The sequence below is a fragment of the Callorhinus ursinus genome, unplaced genomic scaffold (genome assembly GCF_003265705.2).
Source record: "Callorhinus ursinus isolate GAN/ISIS: 27379988/994484 unplaced genomic scaffold, GSC_fseal_2.0 scaffold12, whole genome shotgun sequence".
NCBI classification, from domain to species: Eukaryota; Metazoa; Chordata; class Mammalia; order Carnivora; family Otariidae; genus Callorhinus; species Callorhinus ursinus.
The window spans coordinates 47,597,334-47,613,828 of NW_027397074.1; the positions used below are offsets into that span (position 1 = coordinate 47,597,334).

At 44.4% G+C, this 16,495-nt stretch overlaps 1 protein-coding gene across 2 annotated transcripts in view; it reads left to right on the top strand.

Moving 5' to 3' along the window:
- Positions 1-293: 293 nt before the first annotated feature.
- FKBP9 (FKBP prolyl isomerase 9) overlaps positions 294-16,495 on the top strand; it is a 43,181-nt gene continuing 26,979 nt past the window's right edge. The window contains exons 1-4 of one of the 2 annotated variants that reach the window (XM_025873111.2): positions 294-654; positions 11,717-11,862; positions 12,289-12,478; positions 13,148-13,293. In XM_025873111.2, the coding sequence (XP_025728896.1) occupies positions 425-654; positions 11,717-11,862; positions 12,289-12,478; positions 13,148-13,293 (712 nt within the window). In that variant the 5' untranslated portion in view covers positions 294-424. Of the gene's footprint in view, positions 655-4,719; positions 4,774-11,716; positions 11,863-12,288; positions 12,479-13,147; positions 13,294-16,495 lie in introns of those variants that run through there. The other variant, XM_025873112.2, reaches the window with a different exon arrangement.

A 16,495-nucleotide genomic window follows, 5' to 3' on the forward strand; every position in this document is an offset into this window, starting at 1 on the left:
CGAGTCGCCCCGGGCAGTAAACGCTTTTCTCTTCCAACTTTGGGCCGAAGCCCCGTCCAGAGGAGTTCACGATTTCTCCCTCGGGGACAGGTTCCCTCTGAAGTTGCCAGCCCTCTTCCCCGGGCGGGCCAGCTCTCAGGGCAGGGCAGGGCAGGGCAGGGCCGGGCGGCGCGGGGCGCGGCAGGCCGGCCCTGGCGCGCGGCGGCGGCTCCTCCCCTCGCTCGGATGTGGCCGGGGGGCGGGGGGTGGGAGAGGGGGCGGTGGCTGCCGCCCAGGGAGGGCCGGGACTCCTTTCCACGTTTGCAAACGCCGCGGCGCGCCCAGCTCCGACCCGCGCTGCCCGAGCTCCGCACGCCCTCGCCGGCTCCGCGTCGCGCCCCGCGCCCGCCCCTCGCTGCTCTCCTCGTCGCCCCCCCCGCCCCCGATGGCGTTCAGGGCCCGGGGCTGGCGGTCCCCGCCGCCGCCACCGCTGCTGCTGCTGCTGCTCTGGGTGACGGGGCAGGCGGCGCCCGTGGCGGGCCTGGGCCTCGACACGGAGCTGCAGATCGAGCGGCGCTTCGTGCCCGACGAGTGCCCGCGCACCGTGCGCAGCGGCGACTTCGTGCGCTACCACTACGTGGGGACGTTCCCCGACGGCCAGAAGTTCGACTCCAGGTACCACGCCTCGGACGCCCAGCCGGGCCTCCCAGGCAGCAGCGCCCGCTCTCCCGCTTCCCTCTCTCCGGACAGGCCTTTCCCTCCGGACGGACCTCCCCCAGCTCCGCCCAGCGAACCCCGCGCCCCTCCCTCTCCCTCCTCCTACCCAAAAGCTCAGCGACCCTAAATCTCTCCGCCGTGGGGTGAGCCTACCGCTCGGTTCTTAACGCTCCCGTGGTCCGCCCGCCCGGGACTGGAGTCTTGGTTAGGACCTGGCACAGAGGGGTTGGAACAAATCCCGTCCTTCCTGTCCTCCCAGCGCATTCACACGACGCGAAATCTGTGTAAAATGGCCACTCTGCCAATAGACCTCCACCCCAAGAGTAAATGTTTATGTCTGTCTGCTACCTCCCTTTACTGGCCCTTGGACAGGCCCCTTGAGTCAGATGATGCCTTTCGCAGTAGATGATGATGATGATGATGATGATGGTGATGATGAGCTGATGATAGCAGCCGTTAACATTTATAGAGCTATTACAATGTGCCAGGGTAGTTCTAAGTGCTTTCCCTACAATGAACTCATTCATTTCTTACAACGGATCTCTTAGGTAGGTACCATTATTTTGCCAGTAAGGTTACTTGAGGCCACCGAGGCTAAGAAACTTGTTTAAGTGGGGTCCGACTGAAAACCCTGACAGTCCAAGGCTTGGGTCTGTGCTTAAGGTACTGCAGCCCTTCCTTTTCGGCCACTGGGTGTGGGGTAGTCCAGAGCAGGTCACTCAGCTTTGCTCTGGGGCCCTGGACCATGCCCAGGATTCCTTCCCTCATCTCTGCCCGGAGGTCACAATACCTGTCCCTAGCTTCTCTCCAGTTGAGCTTTAGGGTTAAGAAACCTCTTCCTCCAGCTACAGTCTGCTCTCCTCCCCAAGGCTTTGTTACAAACCCAGGTCTCTCAGTGAATCAGCAGACTAGGCAAAGAGCATCTGCCCGAGGCTGTGCAGGCTCATTCCAGAAGTTATCTTTTAAAAAAATATTTGTAGACTCTCTTGCCTTTTTTGAAATTTCAGACAATGAATATACAAAAGCTGTTTAGCATGCAAAGTGGTACATAGGCAAGTGCTTAGAAATGGTCGTTTTCTGTTGTTTCAGTTGCTTCTTTTTATTTTTAACAGCTTTACTGAGATATAATTCACATACCATACAATTCACCCATTTAAGGCATACAATTTGGTGGTTTTAGTATATTCATAGATTTATGCAACCATCACAGCTATCTAATTCTAGAACATTCTCATCACTCCAAAAAAGAAAGGCTGAACCCATTAGCAGGCACTCCCCTCCTCTCCAGCCCTAGGCAACCACTAATCTACTTTCTGTCTCTATGTGTAATCATATAATGTGTGGTAAATCGTATCTGGCTTCTTTCAGTTAGCATAATATTTTCAGGGTTCATCCATGTTGTAGCATGGACCAGTACCCCATTCCTTTTTAATGGATGTATAATATTCCACAGTGTGGCTGTACCATATTTTGTTTATCCAGTCATCAGTTGATGGTCATTTGTATTGCTTATACTTTTTGGCCAATGAACATTTGTGTACAGGGTTTTGTGTGGATATGTGCTTTTCTTTCTTTTGGATATATACCCAGGAGTGGAATTGCTGGGTCCTTTGGTAACTGTGTTTAACTTTTTGAGGAACTGCCAAATTGTTTTCCAACGTGGCTTCACCATTTTATACTCCCACCAGCAATGTATGAGTGGTTCTAATTCTCCACATTCTTCCCCCAACAACTGTAATTTTCTTCTTTATTCTAGCTATCCTGGTGGGTATGAAGTGGTATCTCATTGTGGTTTTGGTTCATGTTTCCCTAATGACTAATGATGCCGAGCATCTTTTTATGCGTTTATTGGTCATTTGTGTATCTTCTTTTGTTTGCTTCCTTAGTTAGAAAATAAGGAACAATTTCCTGCTTGTGCTGGTGGTAATTAATAATTCCCACTAGAACAAGTTGTCTGATACTTTCTACCCTCTAGGCATGGCAGCCGCTGTGAGGCAGTGTGGGAAAACAAGACATTAGAGGCACTACCATCCAATCAGCAAACGTGTGTGTAGTGTCTGCCCCTGAAGACAGTGTCCTTCCCTGTCCCTACACCTTATAGTCTGGGCAATTCCGTAGTGTGAAATGTACAGAAAGAATAATAGCATACACTTTTGTCTCACATGCAGAGTTCACACGGTTCTTACCATATACCTATCAGCGTATGAATTCATTTAATCTCAAATAAATTAATTAACGTCACAAGACAATGAAGTATGTACCTCGACAACAGGTGAAGAAACTGAGGCTCAGAAAGTTCCAAGTAACTTGCTCAAGGGCCTTGGCTACTCAGTCTTCGAGTGAGATTTTGAACTTAAGCAGCGTAGGGCCAGAGTCCATAGTCTGTGGTCCATAGTCTATGCATATATATAATGAAAGAAAGGCAAGAAGCTGTGGAAACACACAGAAAGCTCAACTGTATGTTGCGTGGGGTCAGAGAGAGAGAGAGAGAGAGAGAGAGAGAGGTCGGGATGGAGTTCCAGGATTGCAGGGATAAGACCTGAAGATGATTAAAATTGACCAGGGCTGGGGCACCTGGGTGGTGCAAGCGGTTAAGCGGCTGACTCTTGGTTTCTGCTCAAGTCCTGATCTCAGTCAGGGTCATGAGATGGGGCCCCGCAGCGCTCAGCGTGGAGGCCGCCTGAGATTCTCTCTCCTTCTCCTGCCCCTCTCACTCATGCTCTGTCTGTCTCTCTAAAATGAACACATAAATCTTAAAAAAATAAGCAAACAAACAACAACAGCAACAAAAATTGACCAGGGCTGAGCAGAGGGGTGAGGGCTGTGGAGGGTAGAAAGGACGTGGCTGGTGGAGGGCAGAGCTGATGCAGAGGCCTGGCGGTGGGCACCTTGTGTCGGGGGCTGTGAAAGCTGTTCACTGCGGCCTGAGTTTGGAGCAGGGGTGGGGGAGGGACGGACAGGGAAAGGCCAGGGGAAAGGAAGAGGCTGGAGAGGAAGGAAGGCTGGGCCCAACTTTGAGAGATCTTTTCTGCCCGGCTATGGAATTTGGACTCTGTCTAGGACAGTGGAAAGCATTGAAGAATTTTAATCAGGGGGTGAGGAATCAGACGTTTCTGTGGCTGCAGTGTGGACAGCGGGGTGGAAAGGGCAGGACACACAGTAGGTGTTTCACTGCAGTGAGTTTTTCTCTAGGGCCTCCCTTCCTTTGGGAATTTATGAAGCATTAAGGCACAACTTTGCTATTCCTGCCCAGAGAGCTTAGAGGAGGAGAAATCTGAGTATCTGGGGTTCTGGCTGCTATTTTGGAGGTTTTGCTCAGAAGAAAACGCCTGTACTCTGACCAGAGTCATAAGCCACAAAGGGCTTCTCTTTTCATTGAGCTTTCTTCCTGCGTCTCTGCCTGGCACTTGGGAGCAGTTAGTATCTTTTCAGCTTATGAGCATTTGCGCTTGCCAGCCCGATGGCCCTTGGCCACTGGTTTGGACGTGGTTTCATTTTATTCTGGAGCTTCCGTGGGCTTGTTCATGTGCTCCTGCGGCTACTACTCTAGACTGAAGAAGACAGCAGCTTCCAGGCTAGAGTTTCCGGGGGGCTCCTGCTCACACTCTCCAGCTCTTGGGAGCTCCTTGTCAGCTACTCCTGATTCAGCTTTTTTAGGAGTTCCATAGCCTTCCTAGCAATAAGGGTGAGGGGGACGGCCTCTTCACTTGCTCTGATTTCCTTCTGGTGACTTAAACATGTTCCTGTTATCCTTAGCAGCCAAACCTAGCATCTGGTCAGTGCCTTCACAGCCTCCAGGCTTGTGTGCGGACCCTCAAGGTCCCGATATGCAGTAAATATTTTTGTGTGCCTACCACATGCCCTCTTGGGTGGGGTGCTCTACACAGTGGTGCTCAAACTGTACACGCATTACAATCACCCGGAGAGCTTGTTCTACCCAGTTCCTGAATCGGTAGGTCTGGGTGGGGCCTGAGAATTTATTTGCATTTCTAAGTTCCCAGATGATGCTTTGGCTGCCAGTCTGAGGACCACACTTTGAGAACTCTTGCTCTAAAAGAATCAAAGACATTAACAGAGGTTTGCTTAATTTTATATATTTATTCATTAAACAAATATTTGTTGAGTACCTATCAAAGACTTATTAACAGAGGTCTGCTTACTTTTATGTATTTATTCATTCAACAAATATTTGTTGAGTACCTATCAAAGACTTATTAACAGAGGTCTGCTTAATTTTATATATTTATTCATTCAACAAGTATTTGTTGAGTACCTACCGTTAATACCTGGTGGGTATTGAGTGAAAGGGGTGTTAAGCCTCACCCCTTCTGGAGGATGGGTTCTAAGAAGAGCTAGGGAGCTGGGCAGCACCGCAGATGGTGTCAGGGTGGACTGGAGAAGTTAAGTGGTGATGGGGCGACGGATCAGGTAATGACAAGGCTCACTTAGGCAGGGAACTTTTAAAGTGTGAATCTGAAATAGCAGCTCCTCCTATGGATGCGCTTTAGCCCAGTGTGTCTCTGCCTACTTTAGGGAAAGATCGTAGCCTCCAGGCAGTACTTACTAGGGTCTCTTGAGGCCATTCACCTGCAGGGGCGCCTGGGTGGCTCAGTCTGTTAAACATCCGACTCTTGGTTTTAGCTCAGGTCATGATCTCATGGGTCGTGAGGTGGAGCCCTGTGGTTGCTTGGGACTTTCCCCCCCTCTCTTCCACCTTTCCCCTGCTTGCACTTGCTCTCTCTCTCTCTCTCTCAAATAAATAAATAAAATCTTAAAGCCAGTTGTCTTTAAAAAAAAAAACAAAAACAAAACCAAACACCCTGTGAAGACTTAATGTCATTGCTTTTAATTTTCATTTGTGGGTCATTGCGAGCGACTGTGCATTGATATTGATTAATTAGGCTATATTTTACTGGCTGAGAACTTGTGTAGAATAAGATTTATAGAGATCTAATATTTTAACTTGTGCAGTTGCTGAAAAACAAAAATCCACAATAGCTGCGGAACGATTTCACTTTGCTTTGCACAGTTTTTCTCTTAATGATATTTTAATGTGCCAACTGCTTGCATTTCAGGGTGTTATCCTCTGTGGAGGCAAGAATGGATGTGTTCTTTCTTGTTTCCCTCCTCTTCACTCTTACTCCTTTGTCTCTTCTCCCTCACCTTCTCTCTCTTCTTCTCCTGCATCTGGTGGCCGATAGTTAGCCAGTTCATTAACGGCTTGCCTTTTCCCCCTGCCACGGCTCCTTAGCAGCTGGTAGAGGTGGGTGTTTGGGGGATATAATCTTGGGCAAAGAGTCTGGGAAGCCCAGAGTCACCTTTGAGAGCATGTGGTGTGGAGAGAGAGGTGGGAGGCAGAAAAGTCAGATTTTTCAAGTCTGCATGTGGGCTCAGTGGTGGAACTCAGCCAGGGGAAGGTGTTGAATCTTACCTGGGTCATCTCAGAGGGAGACTAACAGCTAGGAGGTAAGTTTCTGCTTTCGTGCATTTCGTGCATGTTTCAGCCCCATTCAGGGATGGCTCTGGCAGAACCATAGTCCTCCTGTCAGGTAGGTCTCAAGCGAGCCAGTCATCTGAGTTGGCCTGAGACTAGACCAACTTTCAGGCACCCCAAACATGGTTCCCATGCCCAGTGGCTGGATCTTTATTATCTTGCTTCCCTCCTGTATGAATTCTCAAAATATGGCAGTCTCTTTATTTTTTTATTTTTTATTTTTTTAAAGATTTTTATTTATTTATTTGATAGAGAGAGACACAGCAAGAGAGGGAACACAAGCAGGGGGAGTGGCAGGCAGAGGGAGAAGCAGACTCCCCGCTGAGCAGGGAGCCTGACGTGGTGCTCTGTCCCAGCACCCTGGGATCATGACCTGAGCTGAAGGCAGACGCTTAATGACTGAGCCACCCAGGCACCCCATATGGCAGTCTCTTTAATGTTCAAAGAAATGAATTCAGTCTAATTGATAGCATGGTGAATATAATTAATGATATTGTACTGTATACTTGAAATTTAAGCATACTTTCTTTATACTTGGAATTTACTGACAGGGTAAACCTAAAGTGTTCTCACTACAAAAAAAGAAAGACAGTGGTAACTATGTGAGATATGTGAATAGCTTGATTGTAGTGATTCACACTGTATACATATATCATCAAAACATCAGATCATACACTTTAAATAGATGCAATTTTTATTTGTCAATTATACCTCAGTAAAGATGGGGGAAAGTATCATATTCAGCCTTTATTTGTCTAAACTCATTCTAAAATTGGCATATAGAACAAGCTGACATGTCCTCTCATAGCTGAGCAGGACTTCAGTTCTAACCTCAAGGCAGCTTTCCCTTCCTTCTGTAATTGCCATTTTTCCTTTGTTTCTGGATCTGAGATAAAAATAATCTCAGCAACAAGTAGTATAAACATATATGAATTTTTGTCAAAAGTTTTACAGTTAATTTAATTTTTAAACGTCGTATTCTACATTACTTTTGCATATATTCAGAGTTTTTAAAACCAGGTGAGTAATTCCATAAAGCTTAAAACTGTAGTTGCCAAGCTGCTAGGAGGGGAAGGGGCTGGGAGTGGGGTGTAGCTGTTATGGAGGCAGACTTGCAAGCTCCAGGCTTCCCTCTGCGCTGCCACATTCCACCCTGCACCTCTTCAGACTCAGGGTGGCACATGGCCAGGTCCCCTTGGCCAGGTCCTCTCTGCTTCCCCTAGATTCTTTTTCTTCCCTACTACATCAGATCCTACACTCTCTTCCCTTTCCATCTTCCAAATTTTGTTGCCAGCTCTTGACAGCAATGGTCTCCTCTCTGTTTTCCTAAGTTGTTTTTTGTTCCGTTTTGTTTTTTCATGAAGAGGAGCATAGGAACTTGGGGGAAGGGATGGTCTTTGGGGACTCTAGGGAGGAAGTACGTTCAGTTTGACATATTTTCTTTTATTTTTATTTATCTATTTTTAATATTTATTTATTTAAGTAATCTCTACACCCAGTGTGGGGCTCGAACTCATGACCCCAAGATCAAGAGTTGCATGCTTTTCTGACTGAGCCAGCCAGGCTCCCCATGACATATGTTCTTCTTCTTCTTCTTCTTCTTCTTCTTCTTCTTCTTTTTTTAAAGATTTTATTTATTTTATTTTTTTTTAAATAATTTTAACAGCTATTGTCTTTTATTTTTTTATTTTTATTTTTTTTTAAGATTTTATTTATTTATTGGACAGAGAGAGACAGCGAGAGCAGGAACACAAGCAGGGGGAGTGGGAGAGGGAGAAGCAGGCTTCCTGCTGAGCAGGGAGCCCGATGTGGGACTCGATCCCAGGACCCTGGGATCATGACCCGAGCCGAAGGCAGACGCTTAACGACTGAGCCACCCAGGCGCCCAAAGATTTTATTTATTTAAGAGAGAGAGAATGAGCAAGAGAGCACGAGTGAGGGGTGAGAGACGCACAGTAAGGAGTCTGATGTGGAACTCCATTCCAGGATCATGGGATCGTGACCTGAGCCGAAGGCAGACGCTTAACCAACTGAGCCACCCAGGCACCCAGACATATATTCTTTTAAAAGTTCACCATCACTGCAGATTGAAATCTATGTTTAGAAATAGAGCCACAGTATTTATGCTTCAGGAATGCAGCCACGGAGGTAGTTACTCATCCTGAAGAATATGCTGCACGATCACGCGTGCTCATGTGTAGACGGTTTAATGACTTGCATATGATGGGTTTTATGTGATGTCTCCTGTCTTAGTGATCCTTGGGCCAGTGAACGGGAAGGGCATCATCAGGGGATGCTGCAGCCACCTTTCATCACCCCCTTGGGGCAAGAGAAAGTAGAAGCAATCAAAGGGTTTATAGCAGTGGATGAACAGGGGAGAAAAACAAGCTGATGGGGAGGAAAGGGGGGTGTTGGATGTGCTAGGTGATTTCCATTTGCCTTTCTAGGTCCCCTCTCCTTCTGATCTACTTGCTTTTCACTCTACGAGGCTGTATGAACTACATGTACTTAGTATGGGTTATATCAATGACCCCCTTGTCATCTGGCTCCTGGTTGGGTTCAGCCAGTGGGGTAGCAGCTGGAGATCAGAGGGAGGAGAGTGAGGTGGAGGTACTTATTCCCTTGACTCCCTGAGTCTCCACCATTTGTGTCCCTAGACTGGAGGTCCTAGCTGAACCTCTGTCAGCTGGCCCTGAACCTTCTCTGTCCCTGGATCCTTCAAGCCCAGGTCTGACAGTGCACTCTCTACTTGTCCCCAGAGATAACCATGTTGTTCTTGTGTTCTCTGTACCCTGCACACTCCTTTGCACACAGCCCCTTCATTAAACTTTTCTGGAGCTGCTTAGTTTGGGTGTATCATCTGTTTCTTGCAGGACCTCAACTGGGACGTCTGCAGAAGGTGTAAATCAGCCAGATACGGGGACAGGCTGTATTAAGTGCTTATTCCAGAGCTTGCAGAAATAATTTTCCTCACCAGTTCTGGGCTTGACGCTGCATATGAATTTGTGCCAGTTGTGCTGATCAGCACAGATTTACTCAGAATGACTTTATTTTTCCAGATGGTCAGTTTTAAGCAGGAGATAAGACTAGTCTTGCATTGTTAGTTTCTCACATATGTAAATTATAACTATTCTTTCAGAAAGGTGTATTTTTGTTTTTAGCACTCTGCTTAGGCAGTCAAATGAAGATATTAATACTGCAAGGCAACAACAGTTTTTATATACCACCTAGGGGGGAGGCCCTGCACTAGGAGGTTAAAGGTGAGATAGACCTGGGTTCTAGCTTTTCCCCCACTTGGTTAACATTGTTAGCCTGTCGCCCCCAAGGTGCCTGAGTATCAGCACCTACCTTGAAGTTTTGTGTGATGATTAAATGGGAATAGCATGTGGAAAAGCTTAGTTTGCCACCGTGCCCCACACATAATAAACACTAAGTGGTAGTTATTATTAAAAACTCTTATTAAATTTGGGAACTGTATTCAGATTCCATGGATGAAAGATTTATTTATAAAGTGGTTTCCAGCCTTTATTTATAAAGGGGTGCTCCAGCCTGGAACAAACATAGCTGTTTGCATATGTTCTGTACCTGGGATGTCTTTGAAGCTTCCAGTTCTAGTTCATTATTAATATAAACCCTGCAGTTGGATGGTGGTTCAGGGCATGGCAAGTCCCCAGCCAAGTGAAATTAAAGAACTGGCATTCCTGGGGGCGGGTGTTGGTCCCTGGAGGTGGAGGGTGGAGGTGTAAAGCTGTCTTGGGCACAAAGCTGACCATGTGTTTTTTGTCCTCTGGCTTGCTGACCTGAACTTGGAGTCTTGCTTTCTTTTCCCTGATCCTGTGAAAGGAAGGCTATTAAAATAAGTTGTAAAACTAGGAGAAGGAAGAAAAAAAGGGGCAGGTCTGAGGAAGCTGCCCTGATGGGTGGTGAAGTAGACTGTGCTTCCAAGCTGTTTATTAGGGAAAATGAGGAAGTATTTTACCAAATGAAGGGCTGCACATTGGAATGAGGTAAATTCCAATGGCTCTTTATTTTATTTTATTTTATTTTATTTTATTTTAATTTTATTTTATTGTATTTTATTTTACTTTATTTATTTGAGAGAGAGCGTGGGAGGAGGGACAGAGGGAGAGGTAGGGAGAGAATCTCAGGAAGACTCCACGCTGGGCGCGGAGCCTGATGTGGTTCTCCATCCCACGACCCTGAGACCATGACCTGAGCCAGAATCAAGAGTGCAACACTTAACTGACTGAGCCACCCAGGCGCCGCCCAACAGTTCTTAATATTTTCTTACATGAATATTACATGTTCATTTTGAAAATTAAGAGAGAATTAAACCACCTGAAATCCCCTACTCATAGATTACCATTATTAATGTTTTTATGTATCACCTAGTGGATTTTTTCATATGCATCTATATATATAAATTCAAAATAGAATTATTTTATACTGTGGCTTTGTAATCCGCACTTCTCTATTACCATATATGTCCTTCTGTGCCAATGGATATAAATCTGGTATTTTTAAATGGCCATTGAGTGTTTTATTATATGACCTTGCCTTAAATGCAATCAATGCCATACCTTTGAAATTTCTAAGTTATTTCCAGTGTTTCATTATTATAAACGAAGCCCTGTAGTTATTTTCTTAAACACAGTATTTGAAACTCTCTGGTTATCTCTGCTAGGTTTTTTTTTTTTTTTTAATAGCCAAAATCCATGCCTTGGGCTTTTTTATATCCTCCAAAGCACCTAGCACAGTCTCCTAATAGGCAAACCCTTGTTGGATGCAGAATTTGACATTAAAAAGGATGAGAGCATGGATGTTGGCCACGGTTCCATTATTTATCTTTCAACCTAAGGCCATCACCAGCCAGCCTTTAAAATCACATATGTTTGTGATTTCAAGAACGTATCAGACTTCCCATTACCTGTAATAATTATAATAATAGTGACATAACTCTGAGGTTTTCTGAGCACTTTTCAGATTGTAATATCATATAGATCTTGGTGTATGTACTGCCAAAGCGAGCACAGTAATATTGTATAGATCTTGGGAAGGCTATTATTGTTATTCCCATTTTGTGGTGGAGGAAACAATTTAAGAGAGTTTAAGTATCCTTTATGCTACACCATGCTGCATCTTTAACTTATAGACTTAAGGAAAGAAAAGAACAATCAAATATATATGTTAACTGGAGTGTTAGTATCTTATGTTGTTGGTTTTAAATGCTGATCACATAGAAATGGAATAAACTTTTTTAGTGGAAGTATTGGTAGCTACTTTGCAAAATGATATATATAAGGAAGGTTGCTTATCTAACTAGATTTCTTGGCAATGTTCAAAGTAATTAAAAAATTCCAACCAACGATGTACTGTTAGTGAAGACATTTCCTGTGTCAGTAAGTCCTCTACAGGCTGTTTTTGCTTTCCAGTGACCTCACTCTGTCCATGGGTACATTTTCACTGGTTTCACTAAGGGAAGGATTAACTTATACTTTTATTTTTCTCTACCTCTTGGGTCTTCAGCTATGACAGAGACTCCACTTTCAACGTGTTTGTGGGAAAAGGACAACTGATTGCAGGCATGGACCAAGCTCTGGTTGGGATGTGTGTAAATGAGAGGCGCTTTGTGAAGATCCCCCCAAAGCTTGCCTATGGAAGTGAAGGAGTTTGTAAGTTTTTGTTCCATGTTTGTAAACACATTTGCAGAAACAACCAGAACATTTGAAGGGTATTCAGTCAGGCAGATCAGAGAATCTTCAGAAGCTTTAAATTGAGGACAGTGAGAAGCAGTGAACACACACACACACACACACACACAGCTAAAATTTCATCTTTGGTTCATTTCTTCTAGATATAAAAGAAGTTGTTATTAACACAGGTGAATTGAATGTCACCCTTGTTGAGAGGAAGACCATTTTTTCCTCATTTCTTTCCATTTTATTTGGAGGTAAGAGGGAGAGAACATGACCCATTTTGGAATTGTTCAGTGACTCCCTTGAACACCTGGGCAGCATCATAGGTGTTTATTCATCTGGCCCGACAGGCAGCACAGTAAAGGCAGCAGCTTCTCAGTGTGAATTCTCTTTAATTTTTAGCTGGTGTGATCCCCCCAGATTCAGTTCTTCATTTTGATGTACTCCTGATGGACATTTGGAATTCTGAAGATCAAGTTCAGGTTCACACTTACTTCACACCTCCCAGTTGCCCTCGGACCATCCAGGTGTCTGATTTTGTAAGGTACCACTACAATGGAACGTTCTTGGATGGGACACTGTTTGATTCAAGGTATGTGCCGCCATTCCAAGTAATATCGGTGAAATGCCCCTTAGTTCCTTCTGTCTCCCCTGCTTTTTATGCTCGTGGAGAAACCAGAAGAGAGACTCTTCCCGATTTCCATTAATGTCAACTCCTTCACTCATAGCTTTTGGTTAATGTGTCATGCTCTGTAAAGCCAGAATCAAAATTTTAATATATTTTACAGAAACGTAAGAACAGTGTTTATCTAAATTAACTGTCTTGGGAGCTCATCATTAAGCGAAGGGCCCTATTTCCAAGTAGTTTGATGCATTTTTTGGGTCCATTTTTATAGATTTCCCATGGAAGGAAGAGGGGAAGCCTGAATGTTTATGAAGTTATGGACAAGTGCTAGGAGTAAGGTGCTAAGCTAGAGAACAGTGAACCCTTAAGGCTTTCCTGTCGTTATAGTGTATTTGGTTAGATAGAGTAGCAGGCCTAGTTTTGTGAATCACTGTGAGTTAATTACATGATTTTCATTTCTTCTAACTTTGAGGACTTCTGCTGTCTTTGGGAACAAAGATCCAAAAATGCCTGTCGTCAGGGATAGGTATAGTTTCACTATTTAGATGATAAGTGGGTACCTAAAGCCTTATTGAGGAATGAGTTGGAAACACCCTCAGTAGCATGGAACTTTCCCCCTTTCTCATTGGTTTTCAGTCATAATCGCATGAAAACATATGACACATATGTGGGCATTGGCTGGCTGATTCCTGGAATGGATAAAGGGCTGTTGGGGATGTGTGTGGGGGAAAAGCGCATCATCACCATACCTCCTTTCCTGGCCTATGGAGAAGATGGAGATGGTAAGTCTTTCTCATTCTTCAAGCTACTTTCATCTGTCCTTATTTTTTTTTTTTGAAATATTTTATTGATTTATTTTAAAATACTTTGTGTGTTTATTTAAGAGAGAGCGAGGGTGAGAGACCACAAGCAGGGGGTGCTGCAGAGGAAGTGGGAGAAGCAGACTCTCTGCTTAGCAGGAAGCCTGACTCAGGGCTCAATCCCAGGACCCTGGGATCATGACCTGAGCTGAAGGCAGACGCTTAACCCACTGAGCCACCCAGGCGCCCCTAAAGATTTTTTTTTTAAGATTTTATTTATTTATTTGAGAGAGAGAGAGAGACAAATAGTGACAGAGAGCATGAGCGGGGAGGTGAGGGAGAAGCAGGCTCCTCACTGAGCAGGGAGCCCGACGCGGGGCTTGATCCCAGGACCCCGGATCATGACCTGAGCCGAAGGCAGACGCCTAATGACTGAGCCACCCAGGCGCCCCTAAAGATTTTTTTTAAGTAATCTCCATACCCAGTGTGGGGCCCCACAACCCTAAGATCAGGAATCGCGTGCTCTTCTGACTAAGCCAGCCAGTCGCCCCTCATCTGTCCTTATTTTTATTGCTGTGATGAATTCAACTTACCACATGAAACCTGCCAGACCTTTTGGTCTAGACTTGCACTGTCCAATATAGTAGCCACTAGTGACATATGGCTCTTTATAGTTGAATTTAAAATAAACTAAAATTAAGTAAAATCTAAAATTCTATGCCTTAGCCACACTGCCACATTTCTTGTACTTAAGAGCCACATGTTGCCGAGGGCTACTATCCTGGGCAGTGCAGATACAGAGCATTTCCATCACTGTAGAAAGTTCCATTGGGCCGTGCTAGTCTAAATCATCTACCGTCTCATCACTGAATTGTGGAAACTTCCACTTATTCATGGTCATTGGCGTTCATAAGTAAAGCATCTGCCACTGCCTCATAAGCTGTAACCTTGGGCACCAGCCTCTCCCGCCTGCATTTTCCCATCTGTGAAATGAGATTTGAACTAGAAAGTCCAAAGGTTGGAGATCTCAAGGTAGAAATTTAGTATATGATGCCAGATTTGCCATCCCTCCCCCCCCCGATTTGTACCTCCACAGTGGGTTTTACCTGTGACATTTGTTCCCTCTGGACAGATACAAAGCATCATGTTAGAAAAAAACATGAATTCGAACTAGTGTCCTTTTTGAAGGGAGAAAACAGAATATTGGCTGGTAAATGGAACTTCGCAGTTACTTATATTTTAATTTCAGGCGTTTTTAATCACACTGACAGGCTAACACAACAAGGAGAACCTTCTGGCATTTAAACAAGCAGGTATATGTAGTTAAGAATTAAAATGGAAACATGATGCATTTAAGTTTACTGACTGTGGTACCGGACTTAGAATAACCCTGACATAATGTTTTCCAAGCTATGTTTCCTGGTTCTGTATGTCTGCAGAGCAGGAGGAGAGAGGAGGAAATGGGGCTCAGCCTTCTCCCCTGTCCACCTCCTCTTTTATTGCTGAGGATCTGCAGACAGTCCTTCAAAAAGCCAGGGTGGGGATTCCTTGCTAAAAGAAAAATAAAATTTGAAAACAACTGCTGTAAATATGTCTTAATTCGCCCCTCCCCAAGACATGCTGTTATTCTGATTGATACTCTGGTGGTCTCATCCTTAGCCAGTGGAAGTTCATTTCCCTTGGCTCTTAAATCCTTCTGATGTCATCCAGATGCATACATCATACATAATAAAACTAGATGCCTGGCCTGATTTGAGGAATATAATTTATTTTAAATAAATACTTAATGCATTGAATATTTAAAATAGCTTATTTGAAATATTTATTATTTAATACTGTGCTCAGCTCTCCAGGTGTAACTGTGTTTGTTTGTTTATTTATTTAAGAGAGGATGGGGAGGGGCAGAGGGAGAGGGGGAGAGAGGGAGAGAGAATCTTTAGCAGGCTCCACACCCAGCACGAGCCCAACATGGGGCTTGATCTCACAACTCTGAGATCATGACCTGAGCCAAAATCAAGAGTCAGACATTTAACTGACTGAGCCACCCAGGCGCCCCGGGTATAACTTTAAATAGGTGAATTGTATGGTATAGAAATTATATCATGATAAAGTTGTTATTTAAAAACCAAATATTCAATTAGTACATGATAATGCTAGAAAAATTTCAACTCTGGAGTAACTTTTAAGGCTTTCTTTTTTCTCCTAAATTAAAAACTGCAGAAAAGCATAAAAGATTCATATTCTGTTACACACACACCCATACACACATTTTGGGGATTGACCACACCTTACATTCCAGAGGCTGACTCAGCAGCCACTTTCAGCAGATTTTGTTATTCCCCTGAGGGGAAGGGGAGGGGGTGGGCTCTGTCAAGGAGCCAATTGAAGGAACTCAGGCTTGATGTGCTGTGTCACTCACTTGCCCAGGCCTTCTCCTTTGCAAGGTATAACAAATTGCAGGTAAGAGTGTTGAGGTAGGTGGTTTGTCAGTTAACTTCCTTTATCTCAAAGGACTGGATTGAGTTATTTATTGCTTGATATTGATCTTTGCTTGAGGAGCTAGTACCCAATAATCTCTTCATGTAGATGATCATTTTGCAGATATTCACGAAGTCCCCACTGTGGGAGCATCCAAAAGAAGCAGTACCATCCAGAAGTGAGACAGAAGCAATTTGAGGACTTATATTTTGCATTGTGGGTGCCATTTTTTCCCTCTTAGCTAGCTTTAATTTTATTTATGTCTTGTTTTGGATGTACTTAATAAATTGAATTTTGCATTTTGCCTTTTCAAAAAAATTGGGCTGTTGGTTACAAAGAACAAGTCTGTGTAGTATTCTGTAGAACCAGGTCCAAGGTTTAGAATTTATGCCTTTAAATGTCTGATTTGCATTTGTACACAAACAGGAACCCACAGAGGCATGTATTTAGGTTTGCATGTGGGTGCATAACCACCCACATAGAGCCTTGATTTGCCAGCACAAGCATAGAAAATATGGTTGTAGTAGTCTTTCACATGTCATTAATACTGGTTTGCTCCTTTTTCTGAAGAAGTCAGGCTTCAGATCATATCCACCAGCTCATGGTTGGGCACCATGGACACAATGGTGACAGAACATAGTTGGACACCAGGGGGGACCACCCAGCATGTGAAAGAACATTTATTTCCTTGACTTGGAAACTTCAA